The 13,682-nt window shown below is 47.3% G+C and overlaps 3 protein-coding genes across 4 annotated transcripts in view; 2 read left to right on the top strand and 1 right to left on the bottom strand.

Moving 5' to 3' along the window:
* Positions 1–2,203: 2,203 nt before the first annotated feature.
* Positions 2,204–5,910, bottom strand: cdk20 (cyclin dependent kinase 20). The gene is made up of 8 exons (XM_060052937.1): positions 5,620–5,910; positions 5,403–5,516; positions 4,790–4,978; positions 4,308–4,429; positions 3,934–3,996; positions 3,597–3,720; positions 2,984–3,139; positions 2,204–2,618 (listed from the first exon to the last, which is right to left on the bottom strand). Exons 1-8 carry the CDS (start codon positions 5,692–5,694, stop codon positions 2,439–2,441), a joined length of 1,023 nt encoding a protein of 340 aa, XP_059908920.1. The 5' UTR covers positions 5,695–5,910; the 3' UTR covers positions 2,204–2,438.
* A 349-nt stretch (positions 5,911–6,259) lies between these two features.
* On the top strand, positions 6,260–9,229 carry uxt (ubiquitously-expressed, prefoldin-like chaperone). Of its 2 annotated transcripts, none has more exons than XM_060052939.1 (6): positions 6,260–6,454; positions 6,701–6,782; positions 6,893–6,960; positions 7,438–7,545; positions 7,812–7,875; positions 8,914–9,229. In XM_060052939.1, the coding sequence occupies exons 1-6, from the start codon at positions 6,387–6,389 to the stop codon at positions 8,971–8,973; spliced, it is 450 nt and encodes a 149-aa protein (XP_059908922.1). In that variant the 5' UTR covers positions 6,260–6,386; the 3' UTR covers positions 8,974–9,229. The 2 variants fall into 2 exon arrangements, with proteins under 2 accessions (XP_059908922.1, XP_059908923.1); XM_060052940.1 differs by having other exon boundaries at positions 6,265–6,454; positions 6,701–6,785; positions 6,896–6,960.
* A 406-nt stretch (positions 9,230–9,635) lies between these two features.
* elk1 (ETS transcription factor ELK1) overlaps positions 9,636–13,682 on the top strand; it is a 14,149-nt gene continuing 10,102 nt past the window's right edge. Inside the window, exons 1-2 of the mRNA XM_060052932.1 lie at positions 9,636–10,323; positions 11,965–12,173. Coding sequence (XP_059908915.1) covers positions 10,299–10,323; positions 11,965–12,173 — 234 coding nt within the window. The 5' untranslated portion in view covers positions 9,636–10,298. The remainder of the gene's footprint in view (positions 10,324–11,964; positions 12,174–13,682) is intronic.

The raw sequence follows: 13,682 nt of genomic DNA, 5'->3' as shown, positions 1-13,682 counted from the left end.
GTCTGAAGTCATGTACTTTAATATAAATGCATTCATATTCAATGCTTTTTCAAATCAGGGTGCAGAGCAATTGAGCAGCAAACTTGAGGTGAGCGAAGAAAGAGTTATGATTATTAATAATTGTTAACATCCCGTCCACCATGGCAACCAGCAGCTCACTCTGCGCAGGAAAGACAACTTTAGGGAAATGACCCGGAAGAATTAAGGTACTTTTTGCAATGCTTCCTTTTCTATCTCCTTCAGCATAGGGTACACTGGTGCTTCCTCTACGATGGAGGGGAGGTGATGCCGTCCCAAGAAACCTTGCGGCAGCAGCATCTGAAGCGACGCAACATAGCTGGTTGCTTTCTTACAGTCCTATGGGATCATATGTTGATCATGAGAAGGGGAGGAAGCCTCCGTCCTCAATGTCCCGGCAACTTGGGTTCCCCTGAAAACGGGTAGGCCGTGTTCCTCTGCAGACTTCAGTTCCCACCCCGGTATTGCACTTTATTACTCAGAACTACAGGGAACAGCCCAAAACAGGGTGGTATATCGAGTGGCTCCTGGGTTAGCTCCGCCCACCTCCGGAACATCGCGGTCCGGCCCAGCAGACCCCTATCCATAACATCCAGCATCACGTAAGTGGGGAGGAAAGTGAGCCACGGAACTTTATGACACCATGTGACCTGCAGTGAAATCACTAATACACACCTGTCACTGAAACCCCATCCCCCGGTTACCCTAGCAACTCAGATTATTACAGGCTGTCCGACTGAAATAGCAAGGACCCCCCCCACACACACTTGTAGGCATCCAAACACAAACACACACGTACTGACTGACCCTCACACACACACACACACACACACACACACACACACACACACACACACACACACACACACACACACACACACACGTAGTGAAACACACCCGTACTGACATACGTGCATGAACGCACGCACACACAAACAGGAGAGCCAACAGCATGCAAACTAGGAGCGCTAACACAATATCTAACGATATCTCCCAGCATGCTAATAGAAAGTTGATGTGATCATGTTAATGTTATTGTCTGATTGAATCTGTACCTAAATTGATTGATTGATTCAAATTGTCGTTTTTATTTTGGTGTGAGTTATGCATCATAGGCCCTCATCCACCAGAGGGCGCTGTTTCACTGAGGTTTCCGTTACCAATGTAATGAATCAACCAATCAATTAAAGTTACTACGTGAACGATTTGACATGCACCAACCGCGTTCCCAACTAAGCAGGTTTTATAGTGAGACCTTAGTGAGAATGAGTTGCGTAGTGAGCGTTTGGGCGGATATTTGGACCGGTTTCCAGGACCTACGTGACATCCAAACGCAGGTTAATGGCCAAAAGGTCGGCTCTTTTCAATTTGAAAATTGTACGTTCATAATATCCACTCACGCCACTCAATTGTCTGTTTATTACCGACTTTTATTCTTGATTTAATTATGATAATTACTTACATTGGAGTATATATGTTATCATCTCAACCCATGGGGCTCTGAATGCGAGTGCGTCAGCAGGCTGCAGTTGACTTAACGACCAGACGGGGCGCCAGTGATAATCACCTTCAATCAATCAATTAGATTAAAGGTTGGGTATGGAATTCTCTTTTTTGGCCATTTTTGCAAAATTACTTGAAATACTTATCATAACCCACTTACAGCCACTGAGGCCCCGTCCACACGAAGCCGATTTCATGGCGAAACCGCAAAGGACTTGTACGGTTCGGCCTTCCGTCCACACGAAGCCGGCGAATCCGCTGACCGAAACCGTAAACTTCTGAAACCACCCTCGGAGGTGGTTTCAAATCTCCCCAATTTGGGTTTGGATTCGTGTGGACGCCTGAAACCGACTGAAACCGTAAACCATGACGTCATCGCCCCACCCCTCGACCCTCTAGCCAATGACTGTTCCAGAACCACCGAGTGGCATTGGACAGTATGACCCCGCGCATGACCCCTTCGTGCACGTACTCAAAGCTCCTGACCCAGAGCAAGCTTCTGTTTGTTGTTATCCTGCGGTAGCTACTGGAGCTAGCTAACTAGCTAATGTAATTATAATCATAATATAGCAGATACATAGATACAACATGTACTATATGTATGTATTAGACTCTACATATATTAGATAGTCCATATATGATAGTACATATATATTAGATATATAAAGGTAGCAGAGATATATCAGGTGGAACATACAATTTTTAATATTTTGTCCATTTATTTTCACACAGTCCAAAACATATGACAGTAGTTCAGCTCACATATATACAGTATATATAAAAACAAAAATATATAAATATGTATACAATATATATATAAAAACACACATGTTTTTATGTATACATCAACAAATTTATAAGATATATATAGACTATTTGCACAAAGTCTAATATCAGCGCTCAGCTGTGATTGGCTGCTACAGACAGGGGGCGTGGTGTCGCAGCAGCACAGGGTCCACCAGACTGTTCTCCAGGGGCAGGTGGACAGAGAAGTGAGTGGGCGGAGCCTGAGAGCGCTGGCGGGGGGGAGGGGGGATGGGCAGCTCAGAGTGGTGGGCGGGGAGGGGAGGGGTGAAGAAGTAGGGGTGGAGCAACGCCTGAGAGAGACAGAGACAGAGAGAGTTAATATAGTTTGTGTTTGTATATTGTGTGTGTGTGTGTGTGTGTGTGTGTGTGTGTGTGTGTGTGTGTGTGTGTGTGTGTGTATAGAGTGTGTTTGTGTGTGTGTGTGCATGCATAGAGTGTGTGTGCATATATAGAGTGTGTGTGTATGTATAGAGTGCGTGTGTGTATGTATGTATGTATGTATAGAGTGCGTGTGTATGTATAGAGTGTGTGTGTGTGTGTGTAAAGTGTGTGTGTGTGTGTAAAGTGTGTGTGTGTGTGTGTGTGTGTGTGTGTGTGTGTGTGTGTGTGTGTGTGTGTGTGTGTGTGTGTGTGTGTGTGTGTGTGTGTGGAGCACCTTTGCAGCAGGACACCTTTGTTTGGGGGGGTAGACCAGGAAGCTGCTGAGCAGACTGACGGCCTGGGGGGAGGAGTCAGGGACCAGGTCGTCCAATGGGAGGGCAGGATTCTCCTTGAAGGTGATCTTATTGTAGTCCGGCAGCTCCACCATCTCCTGCACACAGGGGGGCAGCGGGGGGGCATGGTGGGTGGGTGTGCGTGCGCCAGTTGGTTGCGCATGTGTTTGGGTGAGCATGTGTGTGTGTTTGTGGTATGTGTGTGTGTGTTTGGGTGTGTGTGTGTGTTTGGGTGTGTGTGTGTGTTTGGGTGTGTGTGTGTGTGTTTGGGTGTGTCCGTGTGTTGCGCGTGGGTGTATTGCGAGAGCGTGCGTGCGTGTTCGTTTGTTGCGTGTTGGTGGGAAGGGTCAAAGCTAGGCCTCAATGTATTTGTGTGTACAGTCCAAGGAGATCCTTCTCTTGAACTTAGCATGAACCTTATTCAGCCAGTTTTGTCATCACCGACTTGGGTAATCACCGAGGACATGGTTCATCGGTGTGGTTCATCACCGATGACCCATGACAGACCGCAGCAGCCAATCAATGATCCCTGATGGATCCGGTTAGTGGTCTCACCGGCCAGGTCTCCAGTGTGGGGGTTCCCAGCACCCTGAGCACACAGCACAGCTGCTCGATGTCGTTCTCCCCCGGGAACAGAGGGGAGGAGTTAACCAGCTCCCCGAAGACACAGCCCACCGCCCTGCACACACACACACACACACACACACACACACACACACACTTGTTGTAGTATAATTTAGTAATGGTTGTGGTAATATTTAGTATAGCTTGTAGTATGATTTTGTATTAATTGTAGTATTATTGTGTAATGTAGTATTATTAAGTATATGTTGTAGTATTCTTTACTATTAGTCGTAGTATTACAAAAGGTATTAAACTTCTGTTGTCTTACCAGAGGTCGACGCCTTCGTCATACTTCCTGGCGCCGTAGAGCAACTCTGGAGCTCTGTACCACCTAGCATCAAACACACCTAGCATCAGGCTAACCTAGAACCAAACACACCTAGCATCAGGCTAACCTAGAACCAAACACACCTAGCGTCAGGCTAACCTAGCATCAAATACACCTAGCATCAGGCTAACCTAGCATCAAACACACCTAGCATCAGGCTAACCTAGCATCAAACACACCTGGAACCATAACAGCGTGTGCTAGCATGTGGCCAGGCTAGCAACTAGTACCTGGTATGTGTGCTAGCATTTGGCTAATATATATCTGCTAGCACCTGGTAAATGTATTAGCATATGTTAGCTAGTAGCTAGTACCTGGTGGCCACCTGGTGGCTGTAGAGTCGCTGCTGCTGGCTGGAGAAGAGTCGGGCCAGACCGAAGTCCGCGATCTTCAGGTGACCGGAGGAACTGATCAGCAGGTTGGCAGGCTTCAGGTCCTACACAAGCACACGCACACGCACACACACACAAACACACGCAGGCACACACACATAATATAATCACATGCCTCTGCTGCACAAAATTCCTTTGTGTTTGGGCTGAAACGTGATAATATTTCTGATACATTTCTGAAGTGATTTAAGTGTATCTCAGGTGAAATTCAAACACTGAGATCCAATCTTCAGTCTGGGCGGATTGTTCTAGGAAGGAGGGGTCGTTGTCCCATGGCCGGACCACGCCCATCTCTGATAATTAGTTTGAAGCTAGTACCGTCATTGTGTATGAGCGTTGTAACCAGCGGAGTCTAACGGGTCAGGGGGGTGACTGGGTGAGGATGGGTGAGGAGGAGGACCTACCCTGTGCATGATGTTGTTGTGGTGGAGGAAGGCCACTCCCTTAAGCAGCATCATCATGTACCCTTTGACCTGGGACTGTGTCAGAGGTCGCTGGGTGTTCCTGATGACCTCAGAGAGATCTGACAGCATGAAGTCAAAGACCAGTACAAAACCAGTACCATGAGGAAACACCTCCTTCAACCGGACCACCTGGAGAGAGGAGGAGGGGAGGAGAAGAGGAGAGAGGGGAGGAGGGGAGGAGGAGAGGAGAGGATATGAGAAAGGAGAGGAAGTTTGGAACCGATGTAAGATTAGTAGGTAAGGGTGTAGCAGGGGAGTTGGAGATCTAGGTATGGGTGTAGAAGTTAAGTAAGGGACCAACATGAGGATGCAGGAAGTGAGCTAGGGACCTAGGTAAGGGAGTAGGAGGTTAGTCAGGGACCTAGGTAAGGGGCAAGGAGGTAAGGGTGTAGGAGGTGAGTCAGGGACCTAGGTTAGGGTGTAAGAGGTAAGGGTGTAGGAGGTAAGTCAGGGACCTAGGTAAGGGGGTAGGAGGTAATGGTGTAGGAGGTGAATCAGGGACATAGGTACGGGTGTAGGAGTTAAGAGTGTAGGAGGTGAATGAGGGACCTACATAAGGGTTGTCCTGGATCTCCTGCAGAGCTTTGATCTCCCTAAGGGCCTGGTTGGGGATGCCCTCCTCAGACCTCCGCAGAGCCACCTTCTTCATGGCCACCGTCTGCCCCGTCTGCAACACACACAGCATCATTATGTAATACACACACACACACACACACACACACACACACACACACACACACACACACACACACACACATAGTGTTTAGTACCTCGATGTGTTTGGCTTTGAACACGATGCCGTGCGCGCCCTCTCCGATCCGACCCAAGATGCTGTACTGGTCCATGGCGTCTCCTAGGCAACCACACCTAACAACCCCCGGGCAGCGCCCCCGCTCGAGCCCGCCGTCTGCCCGGCGTCAGAGCTGGAGCTCGAGCTGTCGTAAGCACGAGCCTGCATGCGGAGGCTCCCCGTGTAGTCCCTAGATGTTCAGTAAAAGAGCTTTGTACCGTTAGTGTCTCCTGGTCCACGGTCAGTGTCGGTGGTTCAGTGGCAGAACAGATCATGTGACCGGAAGTAATGGTTTTATGAAATAATAGTATAAATGTATTATTTCCTACATTCATTTGAAATAGTGCGCTCTGTGCTCATTTCGACTATCAACTTTCAAACTTGACTGTGGATATATAAATATTGGATATTTCATACAGTAAAATGTTTGAATTTCGTCTTGATGTAGATCAGAAGGACCGTGATCAGAGTTCCAAAACATTTCTGCAAAGAAAAAAACAACAGTTCAAACATAATTCCAAAAACGTTCAAATAGTTTATTTACGAATACATCGTCAGGAACGATACCATGGAGTGTTTTGTGAGATATTATAGTCGGCATACAGGCGGGCTTTTAATCTGATAACTACTTTCCGGAAGTGGCTAAGTTGCTGCTTCCGGTGGGCACGCGAGTGGAAAGCGCTTGATATAAACATAATGCAGCTACAGAAGATACCTTTATCTAAGTCCAGGTGAAGCCTCAGCAACATGGCGAGCAGAGACAAGATCCTGCAGTACGAATCCTTTATAAGCGATGTTCTGAAGAGAGACCTGCAGTAAGTACTACACAAACACATACTGTACTACAAACATACACAGTACCACTCTCACACGCACACACACACACACACACACACACACACACACACACACACACACACACACACACACAGTACTACACACATGCACAAAGTACTACACACATAGACACTTAACTTATACACACACTAGTCTGTATAGTATTTCCACGTTATGAACACTAGCACTATAACTCAGGCGGCTATGGTCCTCTTCTGTGGCAGGAAGGTACTGGAGCAGAGAGATGGAGTTTATGAGAAGATCAGCCAATATCTCCAGCTGAAGAACACCATTCAACGCCTGCAGGTAGTCTCTCACTCTCTCACACATACACACGCACACAGATTATGAATCAAATATGCCCTGTGAGTCTGAGGTTGTTAGCGTGCTAATCGAGCGTTTCCATGGTGTTTCAGGAGTCTGGAGACGGTGAGCTGAAGACTGAGGTGGACCTCGGATGTCACTTCTATGTCCAGGCACATGTGTAAGACCAGGACCCCCAATACACACCAGGACCCTATAGGACACACCAGGACCCTATAGGACACACCTGGACCCCACAATACACACCAGGACCCCACAATAATAATAATAATAATAATACATTTAATTTAGAGGCGCCTTTCAAGACACCCAAGGTCACCTTACAGAGCATATAGTCATCATTCAAAACTATGTAAAACAGACTAGGAATAAAAGGAAAACAGAGGTTAAACATGAAGAAGAAGAATAATTAATAACACTCAAAGACGCCTAAAGTGAAGGGGGGACCTCACTAACCACCAATTACAATACACACCAGGACCCCACAATACACACCAGGACCCCACAATACACACCAGGACCCTATAGGACACACCAGGACCCCACAATACACACCAGGACCCCTCAATACACACCAGGACCCTGTGTTTGTGCTTCCTGTCTGGGGTTGATATTGATGTATTACCTTATCCTGTAGGGAGGACTCCTCCAGGGTCTTTGTGGCGGTGGGCTACGGCTTCTTTGTGGAGATGAGCCACGCCGAAGCTCTCCGCTTCATAGAGAAGAAAACCAGGCAGCTGAACGCGTGAGTTCCCCTCTATTGTATCATCTGGCAGAGATCTTCCTGTAAGAGAGATCTACAGATCTTCCTGTAAGAGAGATCTACAGATCTCCCTTTTGAGATCTCTCCTTGTGAGCGAGATCTGTGAGAGATCTTCTCTCGATCTTTCTCTGAGAGGTCCTCCTGTAAGAGAGATCGTGAGATCTCCCTTTTGAGATCTCTCCCTAAGAGAGATCTTCCCTTGATCTGTCTGTGAGAGGTTTTCCTGTGTGACCCTCGTCTCTCCTCAGCTTCACAGAGCTGCTCACCAAAGACTCGGCCAAGATCAAGGCTAACATCCGCATGGTGCTGGAGGTGAGTACACCGTCCTAGGTGGAGCACTAGAATAGGAGGAAAAGTGGTAGAATCATGGTCGCAGAGCAAGCATATTGGTTGTACAATTGTAAACAATTGGAACCTGGGACAACTGTAGATTAAATATGGACCTAAAGAGCGAATATTGCCTGGGACTTCCTTCTTGATTGCCTGCGTAAGATCCTAATTGCAATGGGGCATCTGTGGCCCTTTGAATAGTCATGTTTTGGACATCCTCTAAAAAGGATGCAATGATGCTGTAATGATGAGGTCATGATGATGTAATATTGAGGTCATGATGCTGTAATGATGAGGTCATGATGATGTAATATTGAGGTCATGATGCTGTAATGATGAGGTCATGATGATGTAATATTGAGGTCATGATGCTGTAATGATGAGGTCATGATGATGTAATATTGAGGTCATGATGATGGAATGATGAGGTCATGATGATGTAATATTGAGGTCATGATGATGTAATATTGAGGTCATGATGATGGAATGATGAGGTCATGATGATGTAATATTGAGGTCATGATGATGGAATGATGAGGTCATGATGATGTAATATTGAGGTCATGATGATGGAATGATGAGGTCATGATGATGTAATGATGAGGTCATGATGATGTAATATTGAGGTCATGATGATGGAATGATGAGGTCATGATGATGTAATATTGAGGTCATGATGATGTAATATTGAGGTCATGATGATGGAATGATGAGGTCATGATGATGTAATATTGAGGTCATGATGATGGAATGATGAGGTCATGATGATGTAATATTGAGGTCATGATGATGGAATGATGAGGTCATGATGATGTAATGATGAGGTCATGATGATGTAATATTGAGGTCATGATGATGGAATGATGAGGTCATGTTGATGTCATGATGATGTAATGAAGAGGTCCTGATGATGTTGTAGGTGATGATGTGACGGTGTGGTGTCGATGAGGGTCTGATCATGTTCAGATGAGAGGGATGTTATGATGATTTGATCATGAGGTCGTGATGATGTCGTTGCAGGGTCTGCGGGAGCTGCAGGGTCTAGCTGAACTCCCAGAGGAAGACCAGCAAGGAGTCTAGGAAGGGGAGGAGCCTAAATCTCGTCTTCTTTAGACCTGTCGATATTCGTCAGACCTGTCTGTCTTCTTAAGACCTGTCTGCCTTCTTTAGACCTGTCTATAGACTCTAGACCTGTCTTTATTAGACCGGTCTGTCCTCTTAAGAGCTGTCTGTTGGTTTTTCTTTATAATACATACATTACCCCAACATGATGTGCTTACGTTTGAAAAATATGTATATACTTCTATTAGAATAAAAGTAGCTATATTCCTATGAACTTCTATGTGTGATGTTATGTTACTCTATGTCTGGGTTGCATTGTGTTAAACCAGCAGTGGCCAGCAGGTGGAGCAGCAGCGATTGGTTCCTGTTGGAAGAGCGTTAGCGACTCAGCGTGTGCGATGTTTTTTTAGCAACCTCTGTTCCCATCAGCATCACCATGGAAACTGGATGCTGAATAGGAAAGAGTGGTGTACCAAAATATATCAAAATTACACACACACACACACACAAAATATATCTATATACTCAATCACACACGCTGTACATTTAGACACGTGTGGCTAATATCTTTCCGAGTGATTAACCCTGAATAAAGAGAAGCCCGAACAGAGGGATCTGGTTAGTGATGATATTATATTATAATGTGTGCGTCTCGGCCAACCATTACGTCACGTCATGACGTCCCTGGCTGCTGCTGGCTCGAGCGCAGCGAGGGGGCGATCTGTCAAAACAGGAAGTGAGGAGTAAACCAGTTATATTTTAATGTTTTTAATATTTAATACAATAAGTTAAGAAATTAAGAGATTGGTCCGTGACCGGAGTAAAAGCAGCCAGGGCTCTGACAGCATACCCGGGCTCTCCTCTGGACGGTGCAGCGTTGCTGGGAGGTGGGAGTCTGAGCAGAAGGCTTAACGTTAGCACGGGAACGGCTATCTAGGTGCTGTTAGCACGGGAAGGTAGGGGCTAAGTAGCTGGTGTTAGCACGGGAAGCTAACGGCTAGTAGCTGGTGTTGTGGATGTGGACCGACCACCACTAACGGAGACCCTCCGAGAGGGGAAGACCACCGCCTCGGGTACGGCCCTTCAGCTCCGAGACGAACCCTTCTTAGCTAGCATCTGGTTGCTAGTTAGCCTCGGCTGCTATCGGCGCCGTGGAGCCAGGCATGGAGGGGGCGATGGTCTCCACCTGCAGCCGGGATCAGCGCCTCCAGCTCGGCGGCGGAGCGGACGTCCTCCGCCCCTGACTCCTGACGCCTGACTGCTGCTGCTGCAATTTTTTTGTTTTATTTTTGTTTTATTATTATTCGCAAGGCACTGGTATGAAATAATATAATCTGGAGAAGATGGATTCAAACCCGCTGATCAATGGTAAGATTAACTAATGTTGAGTTCACGGAAGAACCGAACACACACACACACACACACACACTGGTCAGGAAGTCTATAGACTAGTTAAGAACTCAGTCTGTTAGTTGTTGTTGGTGTGTGTGTGTGTGTGTGTGTGTGTGTGTGTTACCCTGGTAACGTGAGATGAAAGGTCACCATGGTGATGGGTCCTGGATACTTATTGGCTGTCTGAATGTTAATGTAACTAATTAGAATGCAGGAGTTGTCTCTCAAACCGTCTCTACAGCCCCCCAATCTTTCTCACTCTCTCTCTGTTTATAATAATAATAATAATAATAATACATTTAATTTAGAGGCGCCTTTCAAGACACCCAAGGTCAGGTTTATATCTCTGTTTCTCCCTCTTCCTCTCTCTCTGCCTATATGTTTATATCTGTCTCTCTGTATTTTTCTCTTCCTCTCTGTTTGTGCATAACTCTGTTTCTCCCTATCTCTCTCTCTCTCTCATAAACAATAACAAGCATCATGTAAATAAAGATAACCAATATACCCCAAGATACCCCAAGTGGGTGCTACATATTGGTGGTGGTTAGTGAGGTCCCCCCTTCACTTTAGGCGTCTTTGAGTGTTATTAATTATTATTATTCTTCATGTTTAACCTCTGTTTTCCTTTTATTCCTAGTCTGTTTTACATAGTTTTGAATGATGACTATATGCTCTGTAAGGTGACCTTGGGTGTCTTGAAAGGCGCCTCTAAATTAAATGTATTATTATTATTATTATTATAGGAGAGATGGTGTTCACTCTTCACTCTCACACTCCCTTGTCCGCGTAAGTCTGACTTCAGTAAGAAAGAACTGGATTGGTGAATAAAGCAATATAAATAAAGCAAAGCAGTTTAAAATGAAAGGCAAATGCTTTAAAGGTTAACTATATGAATTGCAGAAGAGTACAAAGATGAGTGAATCAATGAAGTCCCTTGAACTAAACCACACGATGACAGACCTGGTCTTTTGACCCGGTTCTGGGCCAAAGATGGAGAGACGTGTTCATTAACTCATCTCCATCCCAATGCCCCCCAGCCATGGACCCCTCCATCACTCCTCTCCATAGACTGACCTGTTCCCCTGACCCCCTGTCCCCCAGCGATGGACCCCTCCATCACTCCTCTCCATAGACTGACCTGTTCCCCTGCCCCCCTGTCCCCCAGCGATGGACCCCTCCATCACTCCTCTCCATAGACTGACCTGTTCCCCTGCCCCCCTGTCCCCCAGCCATGGACCCCTCCATCACTCCTCTCCATAGACTGACCTTTTCCCCTGCCCCCCTGTCCCCCAGCCATGGACCCCTCCATCACTCCTCTCCATAGACTGACCTGTTCCCCTGCCCCCCTGTCCCCCAGCCATGGACCCCTCCATCACTCCTCACCATAGACTGACCTGTTCCCCTGCCCCCCTGTCCCCCAGCCATGGACCCCTCCATTACTCCTCTCCATAGACTGACCTGTTCCCCTGCCCCCCTGTCCCCCAGCCATGGACCCCTCCATCACTCCTCTCCATAGACTGACCTGTTCCCCTGCCCCCCTGTCCCCCAGCCATGGACCCCTCCATCACTCCTCTGTCTCCATAGACTGACCTGTTCCCCTGCCCCCCTGCCCCCCAGCCATGGACCCCTCCATCACCCTGTGGCAGTTCCTGCTCCTCCTGCTGGACGACGCCAGCCAGCGCCACCTGATCACCTGGACGGGGGAGGACGGGGAGTTCAAGTTGCTGGACGCGGAGGAGGTGGCCCGCCTCTGGGGCCTGCGCAAGAACAAAAACAACATGAACTACGACAAGCTGAGCCGCGCCCTCAGATACTACTATGACAAGGTACGGCTACTACGACCTCAGATACTACTACGACAAGGTACGGCTACTACGACCTCAGATACTACTACGACAAGGTACGGCTACTACGACCTCAGATACTACTACAAGGTACGGCTACTACGACCTCAGATACTACTATGACAAGGTACGGCTACTACGACCTCAGATACTACTACGACAAGGTACGGCTACTACGACCTCAGATACTACTACGACAAGGTACGGCTACTACGACCTCAGATACTACTACAAGGTACGGCTACTACGACCTCAGATACTACTACTACAAGGTACGGCTACTACGACCTCAGATACTACTACTACAAGGTACGGCTACTACGACCTCAGATACTACTACGACAAGGTACGGCTACTACGACCTCAGATACTACTACGACAAGGTACGGCTACTACGACCTCAGATACTACTACGACAAGGTACGGCTACTACGACCTCAGATACTACTACGACAAGGTACGGCTACTACGACCTCAGATACTACTACGACAAGGTACGGCTACTACGACCTCAGATACTACTACGACAAGGTACGGCTACTACGACCTCAGATACTACTACTACAAGGTACGGCTACTACGACCTCAGATACTACTATGACAAGGTATTGCTACTACGACCTCAGATACTACTATGACAAGGTATTGCTACTACGACCTCAGACACTACTACGACTGCGACTAGTGCTACTACCACAAGGTACCGCTTCTACTGCTACTACAGCAAGGTACTGCTAGTGCGGCAGCCCTGATGCTGTCCAAGCCATAGCTCTGACACTAAGCTACGTACCACTATGATGTGTTGAGCTGACTGTGGCTGGTGTCTCCTGCTCTGACACTGAGCTATGTACCACTATGATATGTTGAGCTGACTGTGGCTGGTGTCTACTGCTCTGACACTGAGCTACGTACCACTATGATGTGTTGAGCTCACTGTGGCTGGTGTCTCCTGCTCTGACACTAAGCTACGTACCACTATGATGTGTTGAGCTCACTGTGGCTGGTGTCTCCTGCTCTGACACTGAGCTACGTACCACTATGATGTGTTGAGCTCACTGTGGCTGGTGTCTCCTGCTCTGACACTAAGCTACGTACCACTATGATGTGTTGAGCTCACTGTGGCTGGTGTCTCCTGCTCTGACACTAAGCTACGTACCACTATGATATGTTGAGCTGACTGTGGCTGGTGTCTACTGCTCTGACACTGAGCTACGTACCACTATGATGTGTTGAGCTCACTGTGGCTGGTGTCTCCTGCTCTGACACTGAGCTACGTACCACTATGATGTGTTGAGCTCACTGTGGCTGGTGTCTCCTGCTCTGACACTAAGCTACGTACCACCATGATGTGTTGAGCTGACTGTGGCTGGTGTCTCCTGCTCTGACACTAAGCTACGTACCACCATGATGTGTTGAGCCCACTGTGCTGGTATCTCCTGCTCTGACACTAAGCTACGTACCACCATGATGTGTTGAGCTCACTGTGCTGGT

The sequence above is a fragment of the Gadus macrocephalus genome, chromosome 1 (genome assembly GCF_031168955.1).
Source record: "Gadus macrocephalus chromosome 1, ASM3116895v1".
In the NCBI taxonomy this organism is placed as follows: Eukaryota; Metazoa; Chordata; class Actinopteri; order Gadiformes; family Gadidae; genus Gadus; species Gadus macrocephalus.
Note: the sequence above shows the minus strand (reverse complement) of the source record. Positions and strands in the feature narration are given on the sequence as shown.

Bases quoted from the DNA above. Each gene is read 5' to 3' on its own strand.
- cdk20 (XM_060052937.1), bottom strand. From the start codon at position 5,694: ATGGACCAGTACAGCATCTTGGGTCGGATCGGAGAGGGCGCGCACGGC. The intron at 5,517-5,619 runs GTACTAAACACT...TGTGTGTTGCAG, and splicing joins TCAAAGCCAAACACATCGAG to ACGGGGCAGACGGTGGCCAT. The intron at 3,140-3,596 runs GTGAGACCACTA...CCCTGTGTGCAG, and splicing joins CCACACTGGAGACCTGGCCG to GAGATGGTGGAGCTGCCGGA.
- uxt (XM_060052939.1), top strand. From the start codon at position 6,387: ATGGCGAGCAGAGACAAGATCCTGCAGTACGAATCCTTTATAAGCGAT. The intron at 6,455-6,700 runs GTAAGTACTACA...CTTCTGTGGCAG, and splicing joins GTTCTGAAGAGAGACCTGCA to GAAGGTACTGGAGCAGAGAG. The intron at 7,876-8,913 runs GTGAGTACACCG...ATGTCGTTGCAG, and splicing joins ACATCCGCATGGTGCTGGAG to GGTCTGCGGGAGCTGCAGGG.